This window comes from Mustelus asterias, chromosome 7 (genome assembly GCF_964213995.1).
Source record: "Mustelus asterias chromosome 7, sMusAst1.hap1.1, whole genome shotgun sequence".
Taxonomy (NCBI): domain Eukaryota; kingdom Metazoa; phylum Chordata; class Chondrichthyes; order Carcharhiniformes; family Triakidae; genus Mustelus; species Mustelus asterias.
Genome location: NC_135807.1, coordinates 59,180,397 through 59,202,509, shown reverse-complemented (window position 1 = coordinate 59,202,509; position 22,113 = coordinate 59,180,397). Strand labels below are relative to the sequence as shown.

Genomic DNA, 22,113 nt, shown 5'->3' with positions numbered 1-22,113 from the left:
AGAATCTTTTTATGCAGTTGTAATGACCTGGAACTCTCTGTGTGTGGAGATGCCGGCGTTGGACTGGGGTAAACACAGTAAGAAGTTTAACAACACCAGGTTAAAGTCCAACAGGTTTATTTGGTAGCTTGTGTGGCTTTTGCTACCAAATAAACCTGTTGGACTTTAACCTGGTGTTGTTAAACTTCTTACTCTCTGAGTGCCAGGTTGGTGCAATGGGAGATGATCATTGATTTCACAGGAAATTGGATTTGCAGGGCTACATTGGAAGATTGGGGGAATGGAACTGTCCATATTGCTTTAAACAGAACCAGCATGTACTCAATGGATGGAAGGCCTCCTTTTGTGCTGTAATGACTCTACGATATGTTTGTGGAGGCAGGAGAAGCGTGTAAGGAGCGGGAATCCTCCTCCATAATCACATTCCAGCACCCCTCACATTTACCTTCCTGCTGGCTGGCCTGCTCCTATATTGGCAGGCCTCATGTCAGTGAGTTGCACTGGGATATCGCTTTGGCTCCCATCACCCAGTCTAATGTTAACGAAGCAACATCTTCCAAGTCACTGTTATTTCTCCACTACAAGTGCAGGCAACCAATTGGCTACTTCTACAGGAGTTGTACCTAAACTTCTAAAAGGCTTTTAATAATGTTCCACATGAAGGACTGGTAATTCAACTCAAAACTGAAGACACAAGGCAAGCGTCATGACTGGATAAACAACTGTCTGAAGAATGAGAATTGCATACTTTTTAAAGAGTTATGTCAGAGTGGGGGAAATACTGAGTGGGGATCCCCCAGAGTTTGATCTTTCTAAATGTTCTCATTTTCAAAAATGACCTGGGCTAAATCGCAACGCAAAGTGGTCAGCTTTGCAAACGGAAACAATCTAAAACTAGGAGTGAAATAGGCAAAGTGTGCATCAGTGTGCTATTATCTATTTCCGAAAGCAACCTACTTTGAGACGTCACTGAGTAACTCCCTCAACACGTGCCAACTAGACATGAGACTCATGTTTATTTCAGAATTTTATAGATATCAGAGAGAGAAGTGTAGGTTATATGGGATTAGCCATGGGAAATGTGTGGGATTATAGGGATAGGGCGGGGAGAGGGCCTGGGTAAAATACTCTGTCAGAGTCAGTGCAGGCTCGATGGGTTGAATGACCTCTCCTGCAGTATAGGGATTCTATGATTCTATGATAAGTTGTTCACCCTGTGAATTCAAGCTGAATTCAGACACCAGCTCCAGATTTTAAAATATAGAGGGCCGGATTCTCCGCCATCACCCGTGGTTGGGATCCTCTGGCCCCGCTGCTGTGAATGGAAATTTAGCTGAGCACCAAATTCTCCTTTCTCATTGGCAGTGGAGGCGGGGCACACAATGTCAGAGAATTCTGGCTAGTGTGTTAGAACCATAGAAAATTACAGCTCAGAAACAGGCCTTTTGGCCCTTCTTGTCTGTGCCGAACCATTTTTTGCCTAGTCCCACTGACCTGCACTTGGACCATATCCCTCCACACCCCTCGCATCCATGAACCCGTCCAAGTTTTTCTTAAATGTTAAAAGTGACCCCGCATTTACCACTTTATCCGGCAGCTCATTCCACACTCCCACCACTCTCTACGTGAAGAAGCCCCCCCTAATATTCCCTTTAAACTTTTCTCCTTTCACCCTTAACCCATGCCCTCTGGTTTTTTTCTCCCCTAGCCTCAGCGGAAAAAGCCTGCTTGCATTCACTCTATCTCTACCCATCAAAATCTTTTACACCTCTATCAAATCTCCCCTCAATCTTCTACGCTCCAGGGAATAAAGTCCCAACCTATTCAATCTCTCTCTGTAACTCAGCTTCTCAAGTCCCGGTAACATCCTTATGAACCTTCTCTGCACTCTTTCAACCTTATTTACATCCTTCCTGTAACTAGGTGACCAAAACTGTACACAATACTCCAAATTCGGCCTCACCAATGCCTTATATAACCTTACCATAACACTCCAACTTTTATACTCGATACTCCGATTTATAAAGGCCAATGTACCAAAGGCACTCTTTACGACCCTATCCACTTGTGATGTCACTTTTAGGGAATTCTGTACCTGTATTCCCAGATCCCTCTGTTCAACTGCATCCTTCAGAGTCCTACCATTTACCCTGTACGTTCTTCTTTGGTTTGTCCTTCCAAAGTGCAATATCTCACACTTGTCTGCGTTAAATTCCATTTGCCATTTTTCAGCCCATTTTTCTAGTTGGTCCAAATCCCTCTGCAAGCTTTGAAAACCTTCCTCACTGTACACTACACCTCCAATCTTTGTATCATCAGCAAATTTGCTGATCCAATTTACCACATTATCATCCAGATCATTGATATAGTTGACAAACAACAATGGACCCAACACCGATCCCTGCGGCACACCACTAGTCACAGGCCTCCACTCAGAGAAGCAATCCCCCACAACCACTCTCTGGCTTCTTCCATTGAGACAGTGTCTAATCCAATTTACTACCTCCCCATGTATACCTAGCGACTGAACCTTCCTAACTAACCTCCCATGAGGGATCTTGTCACAGGCCTTGCTGAAATCCAGGTAGACAACACCCACCGCCTTCCCTTCATCCACTTTCCTGGTAACCTCCTCGAAAAACTCTAATAGATTGGTCAAACATGACCTACCACGCACAAAGCCATGTTGACTCTCCCTAATAAGTCCCTGTCTATCCAAATATTTGTAGATCCTATCCCTTATCACACCTTCCAATAACTTGCCCAGCACCGACGTCAAACCTACTGGCCTATCATTTCCCGGATTTCTTTTGGAATCTTTTTTAAACAACGGAACAACATGAGCCACCCTCCAATCATCCGGCACCTCCCCCGTGAATACTGACATTTTAAATATGTCTGCCAGGGCCCCTGCAAGTTCAACACTAGCTTCCCCCAAGGTCCGTGGGAATACCCTGTCCGGTCCTGGGGATTTATCCACTCTGATTTGCCTCAAGACAGCGAGCACCTCCTCCCCTTTAATCTGTAAAGGTTCCATGACCTCCCTGCCTGTTTGCCCTATTTCCGTAGACTCCATGTCCGTTTCCTCAGTAAATACGGATGCGAAAAAACCATTTAGTATCTGTTGCCTACTTAGCTCCTAGAAAACCGAACTGATGCTAAGCAAAGCATTTGATGTTTGTGGCAGTTTATTTGTCCTTTTCCTGATTCTGGGGAATACTTAGACAAGTGTTACTGGGAATTTCTTCAGAGCTTCTGGCACTCCACTGCTGGAAACTTTGACAGAAATTCTATAATTTGTTTAGCCACATTAAGGGGCTTTCTTATTTTCCAAGATTTCAATCTGGTGTAAGTTCAGCACCCAAGATGTAGATTTCTTCCTTCAATCTGCCGGCATTTGCAGGTTTTCCCCATTGGTTCTATTAGTAGAGAGACTTTCTTACTCCACTAAGTATTCCTTCCTGGTGTAATTGGGCTGTAGATTTAGTAGCTATACATTTACAGTGGGTAGAATTTTATGCTCCCCCACTGGCTGGTTTTTAGATGGTGGGGATGGAGAAGGGGGGTGTACAATTGAAGAGATGGGGTTTCATCCAGGTTCCCCCCACCCCGACCATGCGACAATTTTGCGCTCAGACAGGCAAGGCCTTGCACAGGAAGCCTGCGTTTGCCCCAATTGAGGCACTTAAGTGGTCAATTAATGGCCAAATAAGGACCGTTTCCCGTCCAGCCTCAATTGTTAGGCTGGCAGTAAGGTTGAACCTCCGTGGAGAAAGCCTGAAATACAACACAGTCACATCTAAAGTTGGGTGCCTCCCCAAAACAAGACATCGCCGTCCGAAAAATTCAGACCAATGTTTCTAAATATCAAGCACACAAATCTGACATTACACCATTTCGCTGTGAGAAATACAATGTGAAAATGCAGTGCCTCCAGTAAGCTTGCCTGGTTAATTACTGAAACTAATAATGGTCCATACTGATCCCATAATAAGACTGCACAGTGAAGATGTTTTTGTTCTTTATTTCAGTAATGCCTTATAACAGTGCCCACCACTGCGTTGTGGAAGTAGAAAACTTCTTATTTGTACTAGGAGGAGAAGACCAATGGAACCCAAACGGTAATACCCTACTGCACAGTACTTCACACTTCACTTCAATGATGTTTAAAAATAAACATCATTAAAACTACATTTATACATACTTTAATGTAAATAAATGTTGGAATCTGGCATCTCTGGGACAAGTTAAGAAGTAAAATAAAAGTTGTCAAAAATCGTTGTGGAGTCACATACCTTGCAATCTGAGTTAGTTTTTCTCCTTACTGTAATTTTAGTTTTAATGAGCAACATATTTAAAGTGTTGTTACTATGCCTCTCTGCCTGACTTAAAGTGAAGGAAGATTCCAGTCTTAGATTCCAATTTAGAGTAACAATTGATTGTGCAGCCAGAAACCTCATGTGCAGCTAGGATTCTCCAGTGCCGTTGCAGTTGACTGAGTTGGCTGAGTGCCAAATTCTCCAATCTCGCTGCTAGCAGCATTGGCCATAAAATACAACGAATCAGGGTACAGATGAGATCGGAGAATCCCACCCTAGGTCTTAATTCACCAGTATGACTGAAAAGGACAATTTGATTTAAAGTGTTGATAAGCAGGCCACTTGCTAAATGCAGGAGCAGCTTTTACAGTAACAAGCTGGATATTGCCTTCCTTTCTAGGCATGCTGGGTGGGTGGCATGGTGGCACAGTGGTTAGCACTGCTGCCTCACAGCGCCAGGAACCCGGGTTTGATTCCTGGCTTGGGTCACTGTCTGTGTGGAATCCGCATGTTCTCCCCGTGTCTGCGTGGGTTTCCTCCGGGTGCTCCAGTTTCCTCCCACGGTCCGAAAGATTGGTTAGGTACATTGGCCATGCTAAATTCTCCCTCAGTGTACCCAAACAGGCGCCAGAGTGTGGCGACTAGGGGATTTTCACAGTTACTTCATTGCAATGTTAATGTAAGCCTACTTGTGACTAATAAATAAACTTTACTTTAAAGAAGAAAAGCAAAGCACTGGCATTTTAAAACTGTGCTTAAAATGAAAATACTTGTGAGGGGAACTTTCAGGGAACAGTAGATTGGAAATTTCAGGCTGTATCTTACCACCAATGTTCCCTTTAATCTAGGCAGCTGGGCAACCTGGAAGTTTAGGCCATGCAGAGAAATTGATGCATTCATGTGTGGCCACACATAAATTTTCAGAAGGTCTGTGCACTAAAACAAATCACACATGCACTAATTATAGAAGTGAGAGGGGACATTGCTCACCACAATAGATCACTTGTTGGAGAGGAAAGAGACAGATCTGGCTGGTTTAAAAACCAGAAGGTTGTAAACTTTCCACCTTTAGGAACAAAATTGCGCCATAGAAGCAAGGATGATTGGTTGTTGATCACAAATGGACACAAAGGCGAAATTAAAGGCAAAATACTGCAGATGCTGGAATCTGAAACAAAAACAGAAAATGCTGGAAAATTTCAGCAGGCCTAACAGCATCTGAGGAGAGGGAATAGGATACAATGTTCCCTGACTCGAAATGTTGACTCGATTCTCTCTCCACAGATGCTGTCAGACAAAGGTGAATTTTGTGGGCTTCCCTTGTGTTCATTGGGCATAAATGACAACTTTGAGAAATTGTGACTTAGACTGAAAAAAGTCCAGCTTTCTGTTGCCTGGTAGCTTAGAGAGTAAAAGCCACCACCTATAAATTAATTATGAGCGTACAGGAGAGGATGTATAACTTTTTTGCTCGTTGCTTAGATATTCCTTAGGCATTGAGATTAATGTCAATGTTTTGAGTAACACCAAATTGCTTTCAAATTCCAGAAATTATTCAATCAAGTTTAGTCTGAGGGTTGCCCTTTTTAGCTCAGCACTAGAAAATTAATGGGATATTGAAAATACAACAGAAATGCTTTTGTTTAAAACTATCTGAGCATTTACCTCTGAAACATGTTTAATTCACTGATTTTGTTTTAAACAGGGAAACACAGCACTAATTTTGTTAGCCGGTATGATCCTAGATTTAACAGCTGGATACAACTCCCACCTATGCAAGAAAGGTAATACTTTATGATATTTCAGAAATGTTTTATTTTAATATCACACACAGCTGAGGAGTTCAGCTTAAAGTACATCATTGGACCTTTGTAGATATATGTGTAGGTACATTCGCCACAGGCTGATTGGTGATAAATTAACAAAACTTATTTGGAAATCATAAATGAATTACTGTTAAATAAAAAAAGCTACATTTTTGGTTTGCTGTCAAATCCAACTCAAGGTCTCCTTAGCTGCCTGCTTCATCTCTAAATTTCTAGGTCATCATTCATGCTAAGTTTATGTTCTGAGAGGGTCCACTCCAAGTTTGTATCCTTCAGCTGCTACCCTCACCAAGTCAGCTGTCCACTCTAAGTCTGCATCAAAGGTTATTGTTCAGTCTGCTTCTTTTTGCTTTGCAATGTCATGCAAACCTTTTCATCTTCTTGGACTGTTGTTCACTTTAACCACTGAGTACTGATTACCACCCAATCTGAGGTCTGTATTTTTAGTCTCCAGTCCAATCTAAAATCTACATTTGCAGAATGTAGACCAAACCAATCTTGCGTTCTGCAGACATAATCTGTGTGTAAACAATGATGGCATTCTTGGAATACTGACCAGTTCAATGTCCACATTCTTTAATTATTGCCCAGTCCAGGATTTTTTTCTTTGGTATGCTGGAGCTTTGGTACTTATAGTGTGTGAGTGAGTGTGAGAGTGTGTGAGTGCGTGTGTGAGTGAGTGCGTGTGTGAGTGAGTGAGTGAGTGAGTGAGTGAGTGAGTGAGTGAGTGAGTGAGTGAGTGAGTGTGAGTGAGTGAGTGTGAGTGAGTGAGTGAGTGTGAGTGAGTGAGTGAGTGAGTGTGAGTGAGTGAGTGTGAGTGAGTGAGTGTGAGTGAGTGAGTGTGAGTGAGTGAGTGAGTGTGAGTGAGTGAGTGTGAGTGTGAGTGAGTGAGTGAATTTGTTTTGGGATAGGCATTAAGAAAACTGGACTTCAGATTAATGAAAATTAAACATTGTAATTTGAAATTCCAGGTATAGAATAATGGATACATGCTCATTCCAGAAAATAAAATTTAAGACAAGCTGGGAGAATGGATATAGGAATCATTGTGATAAAGTAGCAAATCTGATCTGTATATCATATAATGTGTCTTCTCCTGTGACAATTGTTTAGATGTGGGGAGATGGTCATGTTCAAATTATAGTTTAATATACTTAAAATGTACTAATGAAAATGTGTTGGATGCTTGATTAAAACTGAGACATTAAACTGCACAAACTAAATTACTATGACATGAAATTGAGATGTTTGATCATTTTAGTGTATACTGTACTAGGTGAGTATGTTGCTGAAATGACCTTTCTATTTACTACACCTCCCAGTTTACTTAATTTGTATGATTATAAAATGAAATGGTAAAGTGATGACAAAAAGCAAGAAACTACATATATTAAGCACCTTATCATGTTGCCAAGAAATGTTCCAAAGTACTTTACACATGGGTGGAATATTACAGCCCAGCCGTGGTGCAGGTGGGGCCATAAATTATGGTGAGCCATTAAAAATTACATTGACTTTGACTGGATCATAAAATCCCACCAGCATAAAACTTCATCCAATGGGCGGATTGTCCCAAAAAATGACTAGCATCATAATGGCGTGAAAACAGGAGTGATCCGTGCCAATCTCACGGGTGCGTTCCACACCGCAATCGCCCCACGCTCTTATCACCTTTTTGGAAAGTGGTGAGTTGCGCACCAGTACTGGGCACAATCCAGTTTGCATCATCGGAAAGGGGCCGGGATGATTGCAGACTGTTCGACGCTAGGTGCAAAGCTGATTTATAGGCCCATACGCTATTCTCCGGGATCTGCGCAATATGCGCCAGGCGTGACAAGATTGGAGAATCACCCACAATGTGTAACTGCAGAAAGGATGAAACTAGAAGCATCAGTTGACAGCACTTGTTTTCAAAGAGTCCAAAATGTTATTTTTACTGATTGGCTGTATCTTCCTCCGAGTGGTAATCAGTGACGGATTCTCACTGTACCAAATTACCTGCGCGTAAATTCTAAAGCGCCTGTCTTGCCTGACCTTCTTGACTCAAGCTAGGTGAGACTCAAACATCTGAGCACTTCCCTGGCTCAAGTAGTGAAGTATAAAAGAAACAGAGTGAAGAAAGAATAGCTGCCATAAAACAGGTGAGTTTAAAGAAGCCATTGAAAATGTCAGACCACAGAGAGGCTAAGTTTCGATGGTAAATTAATAGGATGTGGGTGTTGGGGTTCGGGCATCAGCTGTGGTGGGATCCGGACATTGGTGGTGGGGGGGGGGTGATTTCAGACATCGGGGTGTCGGACACTGGAGGGGGGGGGGGGAATCCAGACATGAGGTGGTGGGGTCAGTCGGATATTGGGGGTGGGGGGAGTCAGACATCAGGGTAGATTCTAACATCAGGGAGGAGTCGGACATTGAGGGGGATCCAGACAGTGAAGGGAGGTGAGTTGGGTATTAGGGTGCGGAGAGTTGGATACCGGTGTGGGGGGAGGGGGGGGATTGTGGGGGGAGTTGGACCTTGTTGGGGGGGAGGAGTCAGACATTGGGTGAGGAGTTGGACATCAAAGGTGCGGGTCAGGGTGGTGGGGCCAGGTCAGCTGTGGGGAGGGGGTGTCTGGCCTGGTCAGGCTTGGGGGGGGTCAGATTGAGAGGGGGGTGGGGAATCTCATGCAGATGGTGAATACCATTGGGGTAGGGTGCTGAGTTGGGGGGATTGCCAGGGGTGTTGAGGGTGTTTAGTGCAGGACTCAGTTCGGGTCTTTAAAATATTTACATTTTTATTTCTTCTAACTCTTTCAGAATAACTATCAGGTTAAAACTGGCAGTGCCATCCAAAGTTAGCGATTTAAGTCACTTTATTGGATGATTGTCCAGTGGAAGTTAGCCTGTCTGGACAATTGCCGGGTAAACTCTTACCTGGGAACTTCCAAGAGGGATTCCCCAGCACACCTTTGGTGTACCCCCAAATCCAATATTGGGGAGCAAAGGAGGTTACAGGCCTTAGTTTTCAAGATAATAGTTGGAAACGTTGCAGGTCTGATGATTCTCTTTTGGTTCATTGAAGGCAATGGAGACATTTCTAGCAATGAATTCACAGTGGCTGACTGCTGACAATAGTAGTTTTCTGGTTTGGTTCTGCAAACCTATCGGTGAAAAGGGTATTAGGGTGCGGAGAGTTAGATACCGGTGTGGGGGGGCGGGGGGGGGGGGGAGTTGCCTCTGCCTGCTGGGGGATGTTAAGCTGAGTCATAGAATCATAGAAACCCTACAGTGCAGAAAGAGGCCATTTGGCCCATCGAGTCTGCACCGACCACAATCCCACCCAGGCCCTACCCCCATATCCCGACATATTTACCCGCTAATCCCTCTAACCTACGCATCTCAGGCCAATCAACCTAACCCGCACATCTTTGGACTGTGGGAGGAAACCGGAGCACCCGGAGGAAACCCAAGCAGACACGAGGAGAATGTGCAAACTCCACACATACAGTGACCCGAGCCGGGAATCGAACCCAGGTCCTTCCTTTTGCTGGGTAGGATTTCTTCCCTCTGTGGTCCCCCGGACTGGCTGACTGACTTGCTGCTCGAAATGAGAGTTCATTAGGTGTTTCTTACCGTAAGCTGGTTTCTGTCACCTGACCATCATATAGGTTCTCATTGTCCACTAACGATGTCAGTACTGACACACAGTGGAGATTTGAATCTCGGCCATTTGCACCCTCATGTGATGAAGTGGTTTTTCTCACACCGATTTTGTCGAATTTCAATAACTGAGAGAATGATGGCTGTTAAGCCTGCAGGGGGGATCTGTTGCATTTTTAATGTTTTTACAAAGGAATGCCTAAGAGGTTGTTTACATTTTAATGTTCTGACCATAAAAGTAAGCTACTTCCAACTTAGACAGTCTCTTGTATTATCTCAGGTAAGGAGGGGAAGTCATCTGATCCCCCTGAACTCCATCATGTGTCTAGGTAAATTTCTGCTTTTTAACAGTGAAGTGTCCACTTTTTTCAGAAATTTACAGGCATAACATTCTGGACATGATATTAGGCAGACAAATAGAAATATTTTTAGTTTAAAAGTTCTTATCTAATTAACCATTTTCCGTGACTGTGTTACTAAATCATATCTGTCTTAGTCAGGGATAAGTATAATTGCTGCAATTAGTTGACTGATTGTAGTGTTGATTCATCAACATTGCTGCTCTGAAATGTACAAGCCACAGCAACACACAGTGGACATTCAGGGAACTACACATAATGTTCAGTTCATCAACTTGGTCCTCCATATTAACACAGCTCAATGGCATGAAGGTGAGGGACTGGGATGGATGTGGGGATCTTAATCCATCATCTTTGAAGAGGTGGAATACTTAATTAATATATTTAAATTGGACTCCAACCGTGTATGTGGATGGAGAAACTATGAAATGAAGGGAGGCAGAAGCAGAGAACTCCTAAATGTAACTGTCCTTTCTCAGCACCTCTTATGGGTCAGCTTGGTTGCTATTAGGAATCAATTTCAGAGTCTGTTGGTTAAACCCACTCCATCAAAGGAAATATGTTTGACAAGTACAGAAGGAAAGTTTTGTTTGTCACTTGTCTTTTTTGTTCTATAATTGAAAACCCTCATCCAAAGCCAACTGATCACTTTGGTTTGTTACTCAAAATTATTTAGCCTGAATGTGCCCCAAAGCAAATTTTTTAATTCTCATGACTGCCTCCATGATGGCTAAAAGAAACTGCTGCTGAAGGAACAGAGTGCGGAATCAACATCAGCTTCCCAAAGACTAAAGATTTGCTGCTAGCACGAGGCATATTATAGAAATACGAAAATGAAGAAATTTGCTGTTGTTGATGAGAAAATAGAGATAACAGTTGGGTGATGGAAGATGTAAGGAAGAGATTCAAAGCTGTAATTGTTTTTGGTGGAGTACAGAGATTAATCTGGTGCATGCTAGTCATACTATTGAATACTATAAGGCTACTGTCTCGTCAACATTTCTGTACAATGCTGGGAATTGATGCGGATGAATGAATACAGGCAGGAAAAAGGGTGGGCTGTGTACAGATGTGGAGCATGTTTCAACAAGGAGATTGTATTGCCGAACGAATAAAAACTGGTATTCTTGGAAGATGATGTAATGCGTTCCAGCAGGGTAAAGATTAAGATGAATGGGATGATCAGAATAAAATAGTGACAACAGTCAGACAGCTTTGTGAGCTAACAGAATGGATCATTGTAGTCACAGTTCCTGGTATCTATGACCAGCCTGCTTAGCTCACAACTGATGTTAAATTCTAGAGAGCCTAATATCACTTCTTATTTATTTTGTTTGTTTGCCCGAAGATCCAAAACCTCACACAAAAATGTGGTAACTTAAATTGTTTCAACAGAACAACTTTGCTCATATCATAGTAGGTGCAAGTCCTAAAAAAAACTGCTTTCAATTTTTCAACATATAGGTCCTGAATTTTGTCTGTCAATGATATTGGCACTCCACTGGGACAGCGCCCATCAATAACCTTTGCAGTTGTGTTGACCATCTCAATAATTTCCATATCTTGCCTGTAAATTGTGGCTGCTCTGCCATTAGAGGTACATTTAGAGTCTCTGTCATGAGTGCCAGGCCCACCTTTACTAGAGCAGTGGCCAGGTTTGGTGAGGGGAGGGTGGGGGGAGAGGTGGTGGTTGAGGGTGGGAGTACTGGCAAAGGAGAAAAGATATGGTTCCCAAATTTCCTGATCACACAAATGTAGGTAGGAAAGTAAGTTGTGAAGAGGTCACAAAGAGCCTACAAAGTGATGTACAGAGGTTAAATCAATGGGCCATGATCTGACGAATGGAGGATAATGCGGGAGAATGTGAACTTGTCCATTTTGGCAGGAAGAATGAAAAATAAGCTTATTATCTAAATGGGGAGAGATTGCAGAGCTCTGAGATGCAGGGAGATCTGAGTGTCCTCGTGTATGAATCTCAAAAAATAGTATGCAGGTACAGGAAGTGATTAGGAAAACTAATAGAATGTTGTGGTGTATGGCGAGGGGAATTGAATACAAAGGTAGGGAGGTTATGCTTTAGTTATATAGGGCACTGGTGAAACCATGTCTGGAGTCCTGTGTAAAGTATTGGTCCTATTTCAGGAAGGATTCAGAAAGAGATAATGATTTTTCTTTCTCTCAGAGGATTGTGAGGTTTTGGAATTGTCTTCCTCAAAAGGTGGTGAAGGCAGAGTTTTTGAATATTTCTAAGGCAGAGATAACTAGAACCTTGATTAACAAGGTGCTGAAAGCTGACCAGGTTAAACAGGAATGTGGAGATGAGGTTAAGATAAGATCAGACATGATCTTATTTAATGGTACAGGTTTGAAGGGTCAAGTGGCCGAACCCTGTTCCTAATTTGCATGTTTGTATGTAAAATTGGTTGAATGGAAACAGATTGGTAATTAGCGGTTAGCTTTCAGACTGGAGGGTTTGTAGTGGAGTTCCCAGGGATCAATGTTAGGACCCCTGCTCTTCCTGATACATATCAATGACCTGGACCTTGATCACTAAGTTGTACAATCAGTTTGAGTCGAGATGAGAAATAGTAATGGTAAAAAATCACTTGAGGCAATAGTTTATAGGCTCCATAGGAGTAATCATACTGTAAGATGGGGTATGTGGGAGGAATAATGGAAATTTGTGAGAAAGGCTACGTGGTAATCATGGGTGATTTCAATCTATACATATATTGCGCAAATAAGATTAATGCAGCATGTTCTAGAGCCAACCAGAGAGCAGGCCGAATGAGATTGGGTAATGTGTGATGATACAGGCTTAATTAATGACCTGATAGTGAAGGCATCCCTAGGTAGCAGTGATCATAATATAATTGAATTTCAGTGAGTTTGAGGGAGAGAGGTGTGAGCCTAAGATGAGCATTTTAAACTTAAAGAAGTACAACTATGAAGTCATGAAGCCAGGGCTGATTTTGATTTGATTTGATTTGACTTATTATTGTCACATGTATTAGCATACAGTGAAAAGTATTGTTTCTTGTGCACTATACAGACAAAGCATACTGTTCATACGAAAGGAAACGAGAGAGTGCAGAATGTAGTGTAACAGTCTTAGCTAGGGTATAGAGAAAGATCAACTTAATGCAAGGTAAGTCCATTCAAAAGTCTGACAGCAGCTCTTCTTAAGTCGGTTGGTACGTGACCTCAGACTTTTGTATCTTTTTCCCAACGGAAGAAGGTGGAAGAGAGGGGCGGCACGGTAGCACAGTGGTTAGGGGGCGGCACGGTAGCACAGTGGTTAGCACTGCTGCTTCACAGCTCTAGGGACCTGGGTTCGAATCCCGGCTCGGGTCGCTGTCTGTGTGGAGTTTGCACATTCTCCCTGTGTCTGCGTGGGTTTCCTCTGGGTGCTTCGGTTTCCTCCCACAGCCCAAAGATGTGCGGGCTAGGTTGATTGGCCATTCTAAATTGCCCCTTAGTGTCCCGGGATGCATAGGTTAGACGGGTTAGTGGGTAAATATGTAGGGATATGTGGATAGGGTCTGGGTGGGATTGTGGTTGGTGCAGACTCGATGGGCCGAATGGCCTCTTTCTGCAGTGTAGGATTCTATGAGAGAATGTCCGGGGTGCGTGGGGTCCTTAATTATGCTGGCTGCTTTGCCGAGGCAGCGGGACGTGTAGACAGAGTCAATGGATGGGAGGCTGGTTTGCCTGATGGGTTAGGCTACATTCACAATCTTTTGTAGTTCCTTGCGGTCTTGGGCAGAGCAGGAGCCATACCAAGCTGTGATACAACCAGAAAGAATGCTTTCTATGGTGCATCTGTAAAGGTTGGTGAGAGTCGAAGCTGACATGCCAAGTTTCCTTAGTCTTCTGAGAAAGTTTCCTTAGTCTTCTGAGGCATTGGTGGGCTTTCTTAACTATAGTGTCGGCATGGGGGGACCAGGATAAGTTGTTGGTGATCTGGACACCTAAAAACTTGAAACTCTCGACCCTTTCTACTTCGTCCCGGTGATGTAGACAGGGGCATGTTCTCCTTTACACTTCCTGAAGTTGATGACAATCTCCTTCATTTTGTTGACATTGAGGGAGAGATTATTGTTGCCGCACCAGTTCACCAGATTCTCTATCTCATTCCTGTACTCTGTCTCGTCATTGTTTGAGATCCGACCCCCTACGGTGATGTCGTCGGCAAACTTGAAAATCGAATTGGAGGGGAATTTGGCCACACAGTCATAGGTGTATAAGGAGTATAGTTGGGCTAACGTGGCTAAAGTGAACTGGAAAAGTAGGTTAAGGAATAGGTCAGTAGAGATACAGCAGCAGACATTTGAAATATTTTAGAAAAGATACATTCGAGAGAGGATGAAAGACTATGAAGATCCACCATCCATGGCTAACAAAGGAAGTTAAAGATAGAAACAAGTTAAAAGAAAAAGCATGAAATTCCAAAAGATGAGTGGCAGGTAAGAAGACTGCATAGAATATAAAGAACAGCAGAGAATGACCAAAAGGTTAATAGAAAGGGGGGGAAATAGAATACGTGAGAAAACTAGGTAGAAATGTGAAAACAGATGGTATTTAAAAAGTAAAAGTGTAAGTAAAGTGTTAGTCCTCTTGAGAGTGATTCTGGGAATTAATAATGGAAAATAATGAAATGGAGGATGAAAAGAACAGATATTTTGTGTCTGTCTCTACTGTCGAGAATATCAATAATATTCCAAAAGTAACTGTGAATCAGGAGGTGAAAGGGAGGGAGGATTACAATCACAATCACTAGGGAAAGCGTATTGAGAAAATTATTAGAACTGAAAGCTGACAAGTCCCCAGGTTCTGATTAAATTTATCTGAGGATCATAAAAGAAGTGGCTGCTGAAATAGTGGATGCAGTTATTTTAATTTTCTAAAATTTCCTAGATTCTACAAGGGTCCCATCAGATTGGAAAATAACAAATGTTACTCCTCTATTCAGGAAAGGAGGGAGATAGAAAACAGAAAACTACAGGCCAGTTATCTTAACATCTGCAATAGGGAAAATGCTGGAAACTGTTATTAAGGAGATTTTTGCCGGGTACTTAGAAAATCGCAATGCAATCAACACGGTTTTGTGAAAGGGAAATCAAGTTTGACTCATTTACTGGAGTTCTTTGAGGAAGTAACAAGTAAAATTGATAAAGGCGAACCTGTTGAGGTGTTGTACTTGGATTTCTAGAAGACATTTAACAAGGTGCCACATCAAAGTTACTATGCAAAACAAGTGCTCATTGTATTGGGGGTAACTATTAGCATGGATAGAGGATTTGTTACTTAGCAGGAAACAAAGAGTAGGAACAAATGACCATTTTTGAGTTGGCAAGATGTGATGAGTGGAGTGCCACAGGGATCAATGTTGGGGACTCAACTATTTACAATTCATATCAATAGCTTGAATGAAGGTATCTCATGTATGGGTGCTAAATTTGCTGTTCACATAAAGATAGGTAGTAAAGTAAGTTGTGAAGAGGGCATAAGGAACCTGCAAAGGGATGTTGATAGGTTAGAGTGGGCAAAGATTTGACAGATAATGTGGGAAAAAGTGAAGTTTGCAGGTTTGAGAAATACTGTCAAAAGAGGCTTGGCTAGTTGCTGCAGTGCATCATGTAGATGCAGTGGTGGAGGGAGTGGATGTTTAAAGTGGTAGATGAGATGCCAATCAAGCGGGCTCTTTTTTCTTAGATTGTGTTGAACTTCTTGAGTGTTGCTGGAGTCACATTCACCCAGGCAAGTGGAGAAGGGTGAAGGTGGACAGGTTGTAAGGAGCCAGAATGTGAGTTACCTCAGAATTCCCACCCTCAGTCCTGCTCTTGTAGTCACAGTGCTTATGTTGCCTTAGTCAATGGTTACTCCCAGGATGTTTGTATGAAATCTTAGTGATGGTAATACCTTTGAATATCATGGGGAGATGGATTCTCTTTCTTATTGGAATTGATCATTTCCTGGCGAATGGTACTTGCCACATATCAGCCCATGCCTAAATGTTGTCCAGGTATTGCTGCATGCACTGTTTGAGGAGCTGCAAGAATTTGAGGAGCTGTGAAAAGTACTGAACACTGTACAATCATCATCTGACCTTATGTTGGATTGAAGAAATGTCATTGATGAAGCAGCTAAAGTTGGTTGGGCCTAGAACATTACCCTGAGGAACTCCTGCAATGATGCCCCGGACTGAGATAATTGACTTCCAACAATCACAATCATCTTCCTTTGTGCTAGGTTTGACTTCAGCCAACGGAGAGTTTTCCCTTATATTGTTGCTGAGTAAGTGCCATTTGATAACACTATTGACGACACTTTCCATCATTTTGCTGATATTGGTGACATGGTAATGGGCTGGATTAGATTCCCTCCGCTTTCTGTGGACAGGGCATACTTAGGCAATATTCTACATAGTGGATGGATGCCAGTGCTGTAGTTGTACTGGAACAGCTTGGCTAAGGGACTGGCTAGTTCTGAAACTCAGTACCATAGCCAGGATGTTGTCAGGGCCCATATAGCCTTTGCTGTATTCATTGCCTTCAGGCTAACATCCGACAGCTCAGATACTGGCACTACACTGCTCATATCTTCAAAGTGATTATAGAGTTTGAGATCAGCATGTGGTGAATAATTCAGGCTTGAGAGAGCTTCAGCCAGTTTGGAGGTAGAGCATAATCTTCCTATCATGACAGTTTCCTATCACTGTCAACCAAACTCATCGCAAGAGAAGGCACAAGATTCTGCCATGGATTCTCGGAGTTTTCCCATAGGGGACAGTAGAATAGCTGGTCTGTGGTTACTGAATTTGCCCTTCTCTCCATTTCTAAATCATAAGATATCACCCTCCTTGTTATCATACATAGAGATCTTCCTGTCTTCTAACGGAAAAGCTCCAGGATTGTGCTCCTGCTGCCATGACACAGATAGGAGCCTTTCAGGAGGCCTTGTTGATAGAATCCAGGTTATTGTTCGCTTCATAAGCTGAGGAACAGAACTCAGGTTGATACGCCCTGCCATTGTGATATTAGAGCATCACACTTAGTGCAGAAGTTAATTTAATCAGCTCAGGCACTCTGACTGACTGAAGATACTCTTGAATATTGCATCACACAGTAATGAAACAAAGCCACCTTCTAATATTTTAAAGATTTCTAAGTAGAATTATTTAATAATAAGAGACTTGACACGTGTTTGTACAAAGCAGGCAAGTGGAACTCACAGGCTGATTAAAGGCTTTGACCCACTGATCTCATTCTCCAATCCACTGACCTTTCCCTCGGTTCTCAGATATATTTGTAAAAAAATGTCTCATGTTTGTTAGAAATATGTCAACAGTACAGTGACCATTAAACACCAGAATTTCAACAATAAGTTAGACCAATATCTTATGGAAAGATTGGAAGGAGCATCCCTTGAAATTTGTTGTTGAATTTAAAACAAAATCCACAACTGGGAACAGCTAACACATCAGCTGGACATGACTTTGTAGTTCAAGTAGTTCTGGAGAATGCGGATTTACTGAAAAAGTATCCACTGATGCATTACATATTTATGTTGATGAGACACATTTATTTTTAAGCTGCAAAATCTTATAATTTTTAAACTTCGGCTTTAAACAGCACCAAAAAGCTCAGCTACGCATCAGAAATTAAACCACTTAAATTTGCAGCATATTTCCATGGTTTGAAAAAGATTGGTATTTTTTAATGCTTACCTTTATTTCTAATAGAATGCGAGTGCGAAGTGGTATTAGTTGCGACGAGGTCTGCCATGTCAAATTGATTCTTCTCCTTCATCTGTCACAGAGTAGGAAATTAGTACTGGAAGATGGAAGTTGCTTTGACTAACAGACTGGCAGATTTAGGCTTCAAGTAAATGTCAATTTTGGATACAAAACCAGAACTCAGTTGATTTTTTTTTATCCATTCATGAGATCTGGGCATTGTTGGCAAACCAGTTGCCTATCCCTAATTGCCCTTGAGAAGCTGATGATGAGCCATCTCCTGAACCGCTGCAGTATGTGTGGTGAATATGCGTTCACAGCACTGTTAGGAAGAGAGTTCAAGGATTTCGTTCCAGTGAAGGAACAGTGATATATTTTTAATTCAGGATGGTACGTGGCTTGGAGGGCAAGTTGGTGGTGTTCCCATATGCCTATTGCCCTTTTCCTTCAAGACATTAGAGGTTGCAGGTTCAGAGGGGTGTTGTTAAAAACATCGATGTGTTACTGAAGTGTATCTGGTGGATGGTACTGCAACAATGTTATGGAAGTGATGGATAGAGTGAGAGTTTAATGTCATACATGGGGTGCCAGACAGGCTGCTTTTCCAGGATAGTGTTGAGCTTATTTGAGAGTTGCTAGAATTGCTCTCATCCGATGTGTGGAGAGAATTGCATCACATTCCTAAATTGTGCTTTGTAGATAGTGGGAATGCTTTGAGGAGTCAGAGATGAATCACTTACTACATAATATCCAATCTCTGCTCTGGTAATCACATTATTTATGTGATTGGTCTAGTTAAGTTTCTGATCAATGGTAAATCCAGGATGTTAATAGTGAGGGATTCAGCAACGGTAATGATGCTGAATATCATGGGGAAGTGGTTAGATTACGTCTTGTTGGAATCGGTCATTGCCTGGTACTTGTGTGCTGTGTATTTTACTTGCTACTTATCAGCCCAAGTCTGAGTGTTGTCAAGGCCTAGCCACATCCAGACAAGGATTGCTTCATTATCTGAGGAGTCGTGAAAGGAATGGAACAACATACAATCATCAGCGAGCATCCTCACAGCTGACATTATGATGAAGGACAGGACATTGATGAAGCAACTGAAATAATTTGTATCTACAACACTGCCCTGAAGAACTCCTGCAGCAATATCCTTAGGCTATGATTGGCCTCCAGCAACTGCAGTCATCTTCCTTTGTACCAGTTATAACTCCAGCTAATAGAATGCTTTCTCTCTGCTTCCCATTAGCTTCAATATTACTAAGGCTACTTGATGGTACACTGGGTCAAAAGCTGGCTTAATGTCAAGGTCAGTCACTTTCACCTCACAATTCAGATCTTTCGTCCATGTCTGGGCCAAAAGTGTTTTTGACTTGATTTGATTTTATTATTGTCACATGTATTGATATACAGTGAAAAGAATTGTTTTTTGTGTGCTATAGAAACAAAGCATACCGTTCATAGAGGGCATAAGGGAGAAGGAAAGGAGAGGGTGCAGAATATAGTGTTACGGTCATAGCTATGGTGTAGAGAAAGGTCAACTTAATATAAGGCAGGTCCATTCAAAAATCAGGGAAGAAGCTGTTCTTGAGTTGGTTGGTCCGCGATCTCTGACTTTTGTATCTTATTCCCGATGGAAGAAGGTGGAAGAGAGAATGTCCTGGGTGCGTGGGGTCCTTGATTATGCTGGCTGCTTTTCTGGGGCAGCGGGAAGTGTAAATGGAGTCGATGGATGGGTTACGTTCACAACCCTTTGTAATTTCCTTGTGGTCTTGGTCAGAACAGGAGCCATACCAAGCTGTGATACATCTGTACAAATTGCTGAGAGTTGTAGTGGACATGCCAAATTTTGTTAGCCTCCTGAAAAAGGAGAGGCGTTGGTGGGCTTTCTTAACTATAGTGTCGGCGTGGAGGGACCAGGACAGGTTGTTGGTGATCTGGACACCTTTGTAGCCCAAGTCCCATATCCATTGATAAAACCTTAAGAAATATGCAAAATATGCAAATTTGCCTCTTGTGTCATGTGTAGGGCTTCCACTGCCGCTCCAACCAGTGTCACTGGCCATAAAACAGAAGAGGCCCCAAAAGGTAAGTTTCAGATAATTTTTGTATGGTGAATAGGAATGTTCTTCTGCGTCCTAGAAAAATAATATAAGCCATTGTTGTGGTGTGTGTCACAACTCATGATGCCTGAATCCCAGGCTGAATCCATTTGGACCAGGAAATTCATTACTTAAATTAAATTAAGGTCTTCAAATGCTACAAGTCCTTTCACTGCCAGAACTGGCAGCTAACTGGCACATCTGCCAGCTGTCTAAATTCACATTGCCAATGGGACACTTCACCAGCCAGCACCACATGGATTTGTGACCATTTGCATTCACAATCAGAAAATAATGGCTTTTTGATAGGTGAATTATAATCTGACTTTTAATTTTATTGCAGGCGAGCAAGCTTCTATGCCTGCTTTCTGGATAAACATTTGTATGCGATTGGTGGAAGGAACGAAACTGGTTATTTGTCAAGTGTTGAATGTTATAATCTGGAAGCCAATGAATGGTGCTACTTATCCTCTCTGCCTCAGCCCCTGGCAGCTCATGCTGGTGCAGTGCACAATGGAAAGATTTACATATCAGGTACCTTTATGCCTTTTCGAGTGTAAAAGTTAGTAGATTAATTCTTTTTCTACTGATTGAAGTTCAAATGATGAATTAGTGTTAAGATGATCATTTTCCTATTTTACTGTTCCTATTCTTGTCAGTAAAGTTGCTGTAACCTAAATAAACTGTTAACCAAGTTGGATTCAAATGGAGTTTTACCACTATAACTCTACTGTCTACTCTATAACTGTCAATTCCTTCCATTTTATTTTTAAGTTCTTCTAACTTTTAGGCTTTCATTGTATTCTATGCACTGTACTTTCTTTCAGCCAAAAGGACAGGTAAAGTCCAAAAGGGGCGGCACGGTAGCACAGTGGTTAGCACTGCTGCTTCACAGCTCCAGGGTCCCGGGTTCGATTCCCGGCTCGGGTCACTGTCTGTGTGGAGTTTGCACATTCTCCTCGTGTCTGCGTGGGTTTCCTCCGGGTGCTCCGGTTTCCTCCCACAGTCCAAAGATGTGCGGGTTAGGTTGATTGGCCAGGTTAAAAATTGTCCCTTAGTGTCCTGGGATGCGTAGGTTAGAGGGATTAGCGGGTAAAATATGTAGGGGGAGGGCCTGGGTGGGATTGTGGTCGGTGCAGACTCGATGGGCCGAATGGCCTTCTTCTGCACTGTAGGGTTTCTATGTTTCTATGTTCTAAAACTAAAAAAAGCTTGATAAAAGCGGATGCTGGAATCTGAAACCAAAAGAGAAAATGCTGGAAAATCTCAGCAGGTCTGGCAGCGTCTGTAAGGAGAGAAAAGAGCTGATGTTTCGAGTCCAGATGACCCTTTGTCAAAGCAGAGAGAAATGGAAAGCAGTGAAGGTGGATGGGGGCGGGGAGAGACATACAGAAATCCTGTTGGAGAGAAGAGCAGTACTTCTTTGGGGTAGGCATTCCTGGAAGAGAAGTGGCAGTGAGTTAAATCCCGGATAAAAGCAGATTACTGCGGATGCTAGAATCTGAAACCAAAAGAGAAAATGCTGGAAAATCTCAGCAGGTCTGGCAGCATCTGTAAGGAAAGAAAAGAGCTGATGTTTCGAATCCAAATGACCCTTCGTCAAAGCTGGAAATGCTCAGCAGGCCAGGCAGCATTTGTGCAGAGATGTCCTTTCTTCAACTTGAAATGTTAACTTGGTTTCTTTCTCCACCGATGCTGCTTGCCCTGCTGAGCATTTCCAGCATTTTCTATTTTTATTTTGGATTTCCATCTTCTGCAGTATTCTGCTTTTTGATCAGGCCAAGGAAGTGCTTACACTGGAGACAGCAGTGCCAATTCCAATCTGCTATCAACTATTAGAAGGGAGTAGAAATCAATAAGAGATGCCTTTCACTAGCACTTTGTGAGAGTGCACCTAACCTTGGTACGGACCTGCCTTGGCAGAAATTGGGGGTGAATATATGGAATAGCACAAATAAGTTTTCCTTGCTTCAATTAGGGTCGGCTCTCCAGATACTCTGGGCTAAATAATAACAGTGGAACTGGGCCTGTATCGTACTCGTGCCAACATATTATTAGGCACAATGATGTTGTGTTGTATTCCCATTATCATGACGCTGGAACACAATAATATACTGGGCGAGC

The 22,113-nt window shown here is 42.5% G+C and overlaps 1 protein-coding gene across 1 annotated transcript in view; it reads left to right on the top strand.

Annotated features, from left to right (window-relative positions):
* The window catches only part of klhl14 (kelch-like family member 14), a 156,079-nt gene that overhangs the window by 98,987 nt on the left and 34,979 nt on the right, over nucleotides 1-22,113 (top strand). Inside the window, exons 3-5 of the mRNA XM_078217064.1 lie at nucleotides 4,032-4,121; nucleotides 6,025-6,103; nucleotides 20,333-20,523. Coding sequence (XP_078073190.1) covers nucleotides 4,032-4,121; nucleotides 6,025-6,103; nucleotides 20,333-20,523 — 360 coding nt within the window. The remainder of the gene's footprint in view (nucleotides 1-4,031; nucleotides 4,122-6,024; nucleotides 6,104-20,332; nucleotides 20,524-22,113) is intronic.